Consider the following 9,844-nt stretch of genomic DNA (forward strand, 5'->3'; position numbering starts at 1 on the left):
TGCATGTGGCAGCCAAAAAAAAAAAAAAAAAAAGAAAAACATAGATAGGACTTTGTGTGTATTAATCATGCCTTTTATATTCTCTATCCTGATGCTTTGACATCTGGGGCCTTGCTGACCTTGGAGGGACTGGCCCTCCCAGGGTCAGCCAGTTCCTAGAGACAGTAACACACTTTTCAAATGCAAACCAACCATTCCTGAGTCCACACTCCCCTGACCACCTCCCCTACGGGGCTCTCTCATTGGGCCACTGCCCTCCTGCCTTGTCACCCAGGGCAAGTACCAGACAACCAGGGACGGTTCCTGTGCCCCAGAGCATGAAGTTATTCCAAACAGCCAACCCTGAGCCTGCTCACCCCACCTCACTGTTCCTTCCCTCAGAAACCACAATAGAGGCTCCCGCCCAGAGTTCCCCCTCTCTCTCTGCCTCCTGACCAGCCCTGGTGCTTTCCCATGTGGCCTCCCGCACCATGGGGTGTCATGCCTCCTCCACTTGGGAACTGTAACAAACCAGCTTCTCAATGGCGATCATCTCCTGATCTGCTGGCCTTACCAAATACCTAAAAAATAATAAACCAAGTTAAAGCGGTGTGCTCTCGTTACTTTGTAGCCTTGAGAGCTCGCTTGGGAAGGTTACAAAGCTCCCACTGTGGGTCCCACTGCAGTCCTAACACCTCCTTAGAGCACCTCCATGACACTCAAGACAAAAGATCCCTCCTCAGTGGCACTAAAGACAAACCCCTCGGAAAAGAGAGGGGTGGTCATTGGAGCTGAGGGTTCAGGCCGGGAGTTCCATTCCTTCCAGAATCTGGCTGCAGCCACTCCTGGGCTGTGTTCTGCAGGACACGGGTCCCCAGATTTTGGAAGAAAATGCCCTGCCTGTAAGTTTGGGAAACGCTGCCCCAGGGCTTTCCCCAGTGCTGCCTCTGAGCGCCTGCTGCAGGCTGAGCACCCAGGTAGCACTCAAAAGGCTTAATTGCGTTCCGTCCTCACGCTAACTTGCCTGTGGTGCTGTGAGCGGTGCGAGTGGTGCCGTGAGCGGTGCCTCTCACTGCTTTACAGGTGTGAGCACTGAGGCAAGTCCTGTCAGAGGCAGAGTGATGCTGATGAGCTGCGGGGAGGATCTGGGCCTCCTCCTGCCTCCTGCCTTGAGCTCTGCCTGCAGAGGGTGGATGAATAGTGTAATCACCGGGGAGCAGTGGCAGGGCAGCTAAGAAGGAAGTATCCTGACCCGCCATGAGTCCAGAGGCCCAACCACAACCAGCCGGAAAGAGGGGCAATGCAAACGCTGCCCACGCTGGAAAACAATGGCAGTTTCTTACAAAGTTAAACATACTCTCCCCAGAGGACCCAGCAATCCCTCTTGCTGAGGTTTACAGTAGAGAAATGGAAACGTCTCTTCACCCAGAGACCTGCTGGTGAGTGTCTGTACTGGCTTTACTCATAATCACCCAAAACGGGAAACAATCCAAACAGCAGCAGGTGAGTGGATCCACAGACCGTAGCACCTCCAGGCAGTGGGACCCTCCCGGGTGATGAAAGGAAGGACCCATCGACACCGGTTGACGACCCCGGTGAATCCTGCACGCATGGAGCTAAGTGAAAGCAGCCGCACCTGAAAGGCTCTGCACCGTCTGCTGCTTCCCTCTCTGTGACGTGACAGTCTGGAAGAGGTGGGGGCAGGGAACACTGCAGCGCTTGCCAGGGGTTGGGGTGACCACAAAGGGGCATGAAGGAATTTGGGAGAGTGATGGAAATGTTGTGTATCCAGACTGGTGGTGGTTCTGTGAGACTTGTCACAACTGGAAAACACTCAAAAGTGTTTTGTTCACTCAAAAGTGAATTTTACTGTCAGTAAACCATAACTCAATAAACTTGACTAAGAAAGGAAAGAAACAAGGACAGAAGAGAGGGAGGCTGGGAGTGAGCCCAGGGCAGGGGGCCTTGAGTTGATAGGGAGCCTGTGAGGTTGGTGAGGATCCTGCTTCTGCTACAGCCACGCCAGCACCCCACCCCCAGGAATCTCCCCTGCTTTCAGCCTGGACGCTCTGTCTCTACTGGTGAGGGGATGTGGTCTCTGGACATCCCTGGGCGCTGAGACTCCAGCCCCCACTAGAGCCCTGCGTCAGGGAATGTCCGGACCCTCCCCAGAGCCCGTTACCGGGATACTGGGGGGAAAGCATTTCCTGCCTAGACCTCTTGGCAGCTCCCACTCCCATGGAGACCAGCTTGGAAGCTGGGAGGACCTGAGTCTTCTCTGTACTCTGATCTAGCTAGTGGGAGGAAGAGGAGGCCAAGCCTCCTGGACTAGCTGCAAGGACCCCCTGGGCTGGTGGAGCCCAGCCCCAAGGGCGGCTGAGTGGGGAGCTGCACTTGGACCCACCCACCCACCCATCACTCCCCCATCCCCGACACACACATCTCCCGCAGGGCGCCACATGGGGTAGATCTCAGCCCCAGCTCCTTCCTTAGTCAGGAAGTTGGAGGTTGGGGGATCAAAGCCCCCACATCTGTCTCCTCCCCCTTGCAGCCATGTTTATCACGGTGACGTCTGGAGGGTAAGTGGGGTCCCCTGTCCCGAAGACTGGTGGGGGTACATTCCCTCTGCCTTGAGGGAGAGTGGGGAGGCGGCGTGGGGAAGGGGTACACATGGGAAGGGATGGGAGCGTCCGCGGAGAGTCCCTTGAGGGGAAATCCCGGCTGGGTCCTGGGAAATGCACGTGGGCTCCTCTAGGAGCGCACGGGCCACGCAGCCACCAAGACGCTGCCGTGGAGCAAATGTTCAAACTGCTCCATCCCTTAGCTGGTCAGTGGTCCTCCAGCTTCAGGGGGCATGAGGCACCTAAAGCTCTAGCCCCAGCTGCAGATTCCTGACCTTCTGGTGGAGACGGGGCTGGTGCGGGGTAGGGGGTGAGGGGCTGTCAGGTGCCGGAGGTGGGGCTGAAGTGGGAGGGGAGGGTCGCGTGAGAAAGACAGAAGTTGTGCACCCCGGTCACCGACATCTTGGGAGATGGAAGGGGGGTACGTTCCTAATCTCATAGCCCCATTCCCTGCTCTGTAGGGAAGAGACGGGAGGGAGGCAGAGGGTCCCAGTTTGGGGAGAGTAGAGGGTGCCATTCGTTCACCTCTGCTTCTCCCCCACAGCTGGCTGCTGGGAGCTGGTGAACCCCTGGTGCAGCCTGGTGATCCTCATCACCCACCTGAGGCAGAGGGGGCAGGTGCCCCCAGATGGTGAGGGGGCAGGGAGGGGTGCTGGGAGAACCTCTGAGGGCCCCCAGGTAGGGATTCCAGCCCTGCCCTGCCTCCCTCTCTGCTCCCCCAGTGACCATAGCCCTCCTGGCTGAGGATGGGCACCTGGTGAACCTGGCTGAGGGGCTGGAGGAGGGGCCTTCCCTGGCGCCCTCCATGGGCAGCCCCCTGCTGCAGGAGCGTGGGATCTATGTCCTAGTGCTGATCATCAGTAAGTGGGGCCCCAGATTCCCCCTGTGCAGCTATGTTGGAATATAAGATGGGGAAGAGCAGCCACAGACCACCCAAGCCCTGCCGAGCCCCTGCTTTGGCCAGGACCTAGCCCTGAACTTCCCATCCAATGCCCTGTCCTGACCCCACTGTGGGCCAGCAAACAGGTCCAGAATGAGAGGTGGGGGGTGTGGACCACCAGGCCAGCCAGGAATCAGCCTTCTTCCCTCCGCAGAGGGTGAGGGCAGGGCCCCCACCTGCTATGAGTCCTTCCTGGAGAGCCTGGATGAGTGGTGTCCAGAGCTGGCAGGTGTGTCACAGGAGAGCCCCAGGGGGAGGATGTGCCTTCCCACCAGTCCCCCACAGGCAGGGCTTCTTGGGCCTTCCAGAGGAGCTGCGCTGGCTGTCGGGCCTTCCCCCCCTGGGCGATGGCTGGAGAAGGCGTGCCGGCACTCTGCGTGGCCACCAGCAGCAAGGCCCTCCTTCACGGCCCCGAAGGGTGGGCTTCCTGCTGTCTGGGACCCACTAGCTGGGGCCGAGAGCCAGGTAAGGAGGAGACATGGATCCCTGGGGGGATGCTCATACCCAGATATGGGACCCTTCCCAGGGGACAGATGTGTGTGATGGGAGGTGGACCCCAAGTGCCAACCCCCTCAGAGACACACATATACCCACACGATGGAAGACACTATATCCAGAGGACAGGTCCCCACCATACTGCTGGAGGCTAAGTGCCTGCACAAGGGCAGGGAGATGTGGAATAGGGCCTGGCACACCGTAGGTGCTCAGTGCAGAGCTGCTGAATGAACTCGGTGAAGGCAGCAGCACAGAGTGTGTGATGGCGTTTGAAGGGCCAGCACCTCTGTTCCGGCAGGCCCCGTGACCTGGCACATCACGGCCATGTGGCCGAGCTGGACTCAGATCCAAGGGGGTTTGGCCGTGACCTCTGCCTGGTGTGATCAGGTGCAAAGGCCCAGCAGTATTCCTCTTGCAGAATCTGGAATTTCTGGGAAATTGCAAGGTCACTGACAGAACGTGAGGCCACCACGGGGCCCCTAAGATGTGGGTGCGGAGAAAGGGATCCAGAGGCAGAGATGAGAAGGGTGGAGGGGCAGGGGTCCCTGAGAGGAGACAGCACGCTCCTCCAGGGATTCCAGCCCCCAAGGAGTCAGACGCCCTTGAGGCTTATGGTCGGTCACCTGCTAATGCCTCACCACCCAGTCTGGACTGCCCGAGGCTGTCAGATTACACAGGATTACAAGGTCACCCTCCCCACCCAGGACACCAGCTTGAAGGTGAAGCATCCCACTCCACAGTGGGACATCCATTCATCCTCCCCCACCCGCAGAAAGTCCAATGAGAGTGACACAGCAGGCTAGGATCTAACATAAACTCTTTTAATTGCACATTTTCGTCTTGGATCATCTGTGGGGTGAGAAACCCTCTCCTCACTCCCAGTCTCAGCTATGTGGGTACAATCTGATGTCATGGTCTTGCTGTCGGTGAAGGTGTGAAGGTGGCTGCAGGGCTGGCCCCTGAATCTGCACCGGTCTCTTCAGGGCAGGGAGATCAGACCTGCAGAGGGAGGGCCGGCACAGGTGGAGGTCAGGCCGAAGGTACAGGAGGAGAGACCACCGCTCCCGCCTCAGCAGGGGTCAGGGCCTCCCAGCTCACCGTGGTTGTACTTGCACTGCTTCAGGGCCTCGCTGAAGCCCTCGCACAGGGTCAGGTCGCTCTGAGTGGTGGAGCAGTCCAGGAACTGCCTGATCTCATAGGCGCAGGGCCCCATCTGCTGGGGCTGCGGGGCAGCGCGGGCCGGGGCCTGAGGTTACAGCACAGGAAGCAGCAAGGTCAGCTTGGGGTTGGCACCCAGAAGAGGACTCCAGAGCTGGGGGTGCCAGCTGCCCCTCCTAACGCCCCCAGCCCTGCCAGGCCCAGCCTGCCCTGTTTAGCCTCAGCTGCTCCATCCCTGAAACAGGGTGAGCCCACAGCCCTCTCAAAGCCAACCCTGTTGGTGCTGGTACAGACAGCATTCCCAGCTGCCTCATAACAGGTATGCTGGCAGGTGGGGTGGGAGGTGAGAGAAGGTTCTAGAAACAGCCCAGTGCTCTGCTAGAGTATGATCCCCACCCCCACAAGTTCTAGCACCTTCCTGCTCAGCAACACTGATCCTCATTACCCCTGACCCCACCACTAAGCCAGAATTTGGTTCAGGACTGGTGGGGTGCCCAGTGGGGACAGGCCAGCAGGGAACAGACCCAGAGTCACTGGCTACCCTTCACCCTTGGGTGCAGGGGCTACAGGAAGGGGCTACCTGGGAGAGAGAGCACGGACTCAGGAACTTCAACATCCCTCCCTTCTACTAGGTTTAGGTGACCTTGGGGCCAGTCTCTGAGACCCTAAGGGCCTCAGTTTCCCCATCTTTAAAGGGCTGGTTGGTGTCTGTCCACGGGGTCTAGGGACCTTGGCCTCAGGGGAGGGGCAGGGAGAGCCGTCCTGTGACCAGAGACCAACAGCAGAGCGACTAATAGGACCCTTCTTGGGTACAGTCCTTGGCCGAGGCAGCTCTGGACACCCTGGACACTCCTCGCTGGACTGTCGTTCCAGCAGCTCCCGCTCAGTGGCCTTGAGAGAAGGGCGGCCTCATTTCCCCTGAACCCTTGCTCACCTGCTTGGGCAGCAGCCTGGGCGGGCTCTGAGCTCCCCCCGCTCAAGGCTCCGGTCAGGGCGCTGCCCACGACAGTGTCCCACAGCCGACCCACGGCCACTCCGGCGGCCGTGGTCGCCATCTGCGCCATCAGCCGGGCTGGCCAGACGGGGGCGGGGGCCGGGGTCCACGGCCGAGGGCGGCGGGTGCGCGGGCGGGTGGGCAGAGGTCGCGGCGCTGCGGCTGCGGGATGGGAGGAGCAGGATTAATCCCGGCCCGGACTCCAGGCCGGCGGCCCCAGGGGCCCGCAGCTCCGGAGAGGCACCCTCTCCTCCTCCCGGAGGGTGGACGACCACCGTCTTAGATGCCTGATTGCGGTAGCCCCACGCCCCTCCCCGCCAAGGAGTGGCGCAGCAGCCGCCAAGGTCACGCTGTCACGTCCTTGGGGACCGCGCTTCCCCAGGACCCCACCCTGCGGGCCCTCGTCCCGCTCCCCACCTGGCTGGCCGGGCGCCCATGCTGCGGCTCCCCCGGGGCATGGTGGCGGCGGTGGGACCGGCTGAACCGAGTCGGAGACAGCAACGGTGACTGCTGTTCCGGTTCGGGGACGAAGTGCGGCGGCGCTGTCACGGCCGGCGCTGCTGGGCGGGGCCGGGGCGGGGCCGCGGGGACACGCCCCCGGACGGAGGCTCGGGACCCGGGGACAGGCTGCCACCCTCGCGGGTCACCCGGCCCCTCCATCAGGCAGCACCCGTTGCCGGTGACCCTACTCCCTCCCAGCTCCTGGCCCGAGCTATGCGCGCCCTGGGGACAACGGGCCGCTGTCGCAGGGCGCCGGAGGGCGTACGCAGGAGCGAAGCCTGGCCCTTCAAAGACCACCGCGGAGCTCTGGGAGTGGAGCTAGGGGCTGTCCCGCGCTCGGGAAGTGGGGCACCGGGAGGCCGGCCCCTGCTCCTCCCCCTCCTGATCGGACCGGGCTCGCTGGCTCCGGCGTGGCCTCAGGGTCGCGGGTGGACTGGGCAGGGGAAGAAAGCACCCACCCTCCGTGACGGGCCCCCAGAGCTCCCCGCCAGGGGGCGGTCCGGACCGCTCTCGGACTCCTTCCCGGCAAAATCACCTGCGGGGCGCGGGCAGCCCCCGCTGGGGTGCGACGAGGACCCCTGCGTGGCCCTCCACCCAACCCGACCCCCTGCCCCACGGATGCAGCGCCAGACCCCTACAGCGTTTATGCAGCGTGTCCCTCCCAAAGGCCGTAACCTAGAGGTGTTTGTGCGGGTTTGAATCCTGTGGCCTCGAATTTTACCACCTTGGTTCCAGGCCCAGGGGCAGGGCAATGCCGAATTTAGGACGCTTCCCAACCCTTCGGGAACTGGAGGTTTTTCATAGTCTTTTATTGCTACCTTAGCGGGGAGAGGTCCTGACCTCTTTACCACCCCCTCATCACTGTCCCCTATGCCCGAGGGAATCCTCCCAGTACCTGGACTGTGGGGGAGGATGAAATCGCCCAAGCAAAAATCATGGGGGAGGGGTCCCAGGTGGGAGAGGAGGCCCCTCTGTGAGGAAGGGGCAGAAGGGGACGGAGGGGACATGGGCAGTGCCTGGCAGGCTCAGCATGTCTCTACTGTGTCCCAACCACCCAGTCCTGTCAGCCAGCCTTGGGAAGCAGGCCCTCCCCTGACCCTCATCTGAGCCTGGGCCAAAATTTTCTCCTCTCTGCAGTGGGGGCGACCATTGGCCTGGAGGTGAGGGAAGCATGTGAAGGGTGCTACTCTCTCCTCATAGACATGCCAGGCCTGGTCCAGCCTCCACCCCTTTGCTCATGCAGCCACTGACCACTTGTTCCCATTGCCAAACTGGCCCTCCTAGGCTGATCAGGGTCCTCCTCCTGCAGGAAGCCCTCTGTGACCAGCCCAGCTTGCTATAACCATGGCTCTCCACTGCGGCCTACAACGTGGGAGGTTGTTACTTGAGCTCCCATGACAGGTGGACTGTGGTTCCGCAAAGCAAGGCCATGCTCCCCTGGAGGCACTCAAGACCACTTAGGTAGTTACACAAATATATATATATATATTTTTTACACAAATATTTTACTGTCTATATTTTCATGTGTATCGGAAAAAAAATACAATTAGCTCATCAAATCTATGATTTTTTTTTCAAGTCATAACCAGTTTTATTGCAAAAGGACCCTGTACACATTTATCAATTCTAGTACCTTAATAGCTACCCAACAAGTCATTAACATACAGAAACATGCATCATGAGAAGCAAGAAATATCACCCATCCCTTCTACATATTAGCAACTTGTCACTCCTGAGGCAACAGTGCTCACATCACTGAGGTCTGTGAACAGTCACTTTTTGCATTCATCCTGAGTGAAAGACGGAATGAGTTAAGTACAAATGCAACATATTATAAACAATTTCTTACAAAAAAAGTCACAAATTAAACCAAAGTATTTTACAGAATTTACTACAAAACACCATAAAAACTGCCTTCACTTAAGCTCTCTCTCCCCGTATCCGGCGAGCCAACTGGATGTCTTTGGGCATGATGGTGACTCTCTTAGCGTGGATGGCACACAAATTAGTATCTTCAAATAAACCCACCAGGTACGCTTCGCTAGCCTCCTGAAGCGCACCAGTGGCGGCACTCAGGAACCTCAAGTTGGTTTTGAAATCCTGGGCGATCTCCCTCACCAACCTCTGGAAAGGCAGCTTCCGATCAGAAGCTCGGTGGATTTCTGGTAACAACGGATTTCTCGAAGCGCAAGAGTTCCGGGCCTGTAGCGATGAGGTTTTTTTCACCCTGCCGGTAGAGGGGGCGCTTTTCCTGGCCGTTTTAGTGGCCAGCTGTTTGCGGGGCGCTTTGCCACCCGTGGACTTACGAGTAGTCTGCTTGGTTCGGGCCAATTTCTTTCACCCAATGCCTAAGTTCTACGCCGCTTCTCCGACAGCCGCGCCGCTCCTGCTGCCCAATGAAGAGCCGCAGTCTCCGAACTAATGGAAGAAGCTCCTCCGACTAACGACCAAACCGCTCTGCGTTAAATCTATAACTTCTTGACCAATGTGGCTAAAATGAGGCTGAAGTAGGCATTTCAAGTTTTAAAAGTAAATCACTTTAGGGGCTTCCCTGGTGGCGCAGTGGTTGAGAGTCCGCCTGCCGATGCAGGGGACGCGGGTTCGTGCCCCGGTCTGGGAGGATCCCACGTGCCGCGGAGCGGCTGGGCCCGTGGGCCATGGCCGCTGAGCCTGCGCGTCCGGAGCCTGTCCTCCGCAACGGGAGAGGCCACAACAGTGAGAGGCCCGCGTAACGCATAAAAAAAAAAAAAAAAAAAAAAAAAAAAAAAAAAAAAAAAAAAAAGTAAATCACTTAAAGAAAAAGATGGCAAACAGCCCAGGTAGTAAAAATCACTGCTGTCTTTCCTCTCCTTGCCCTCTAGGGGTCTTTGTAGAGCCTCCCTGGAGAGGCTGTGAAGGCTCCCGGACTGGAACCCGGAGGGAGGGCTGAGTCAGCCGGTTGTCCCTCTCCTCCCCCTCCCCACACCATCTCCCCCCATCTTAGGCCCAGGATGGGTGCCCACAGCCTCACACTGAGGCAGCTCAGCACCCCGCCCGCCAGGACGGGAGCCAACCGCCTGTGTCCTGGTTCCCCAGCATTGCCCATGATGGAGCGGATTGCCTGGCAAGCTGGTGAGATCCCTGGGTCATCACAGAGAGTATATGAGCCTGGAGGAT

General features: G+C 59.0%; 2 protein-coding genes and 1 pseudogene across 2 annotated transcripts; 1 reads left to right on the plus strand and 2 right to left on the minus strand.

Moving 5' to 3' along the window:
- The first annotated feature begins 2,532 nt into the window (after positions 1-2,532).
- C14H22orf15 (chromosome 14 C22orf15 homolog) lies at positions 2,533-3,988 on the plus strand. Its single transcript, XM_032654054.1, has 6 exons — positions 2,533-2,558; positions 2,867-2,934; positions 3,145-3,231; positions 3,323-3,460; positions 3,695-3,769; positions 3,849-3,988. Exons 1-6 carry the CDS (start codon positions 2,533-2,535, stop codon positions 3,986-3,988), a joined length of 534 nt encoding a protein of 177 aa, XP_032509945.1.
- Positions 3,989-4,835: 847 nt separating this feature from the next.
- Positions 4,836-6,743, minus strand: CHCHD10 (coiled-coil-helix-coiled-coil-helix domain containing 10). Its single transcript, XM_032653925.1, is given in 5 exon segments — positions 4,836-5,034; positions 5,134-5,314; positions 6,132-6,293; positions 6,295-6,349; positions 6,605-6,743. Coding segments are annotated over 5 exon segments (459 nt in total). The 5' UTR covers positions 6,646-6,743; the 3' UTR covers positions 4,836-5,014.
- Positions 6,744-8,264: 1,521 nt separating this feature from the next.
- Positions 8,265-9,773, minus strand: LOC116765015 (annotated as a pseudogene).
- Positions 9,774-9,844: the final 71 nt, after the last annotated feature.

The sequence above is a fragment of the Phocoena sinus genome, chromosome 14, assembly GCF_008692025.1.
Source record: "Phocoena sinus isolate mPhoSin1 chromosome 14, mPhoSin1.pri, whole genome shotgun sequence".
Lineage (NCBI taxonomy): Eukaryota > Metazoa > Chordata > Mammalia > Artiodactyla > Phocoenidae > Phocoena > Phocoena sinus.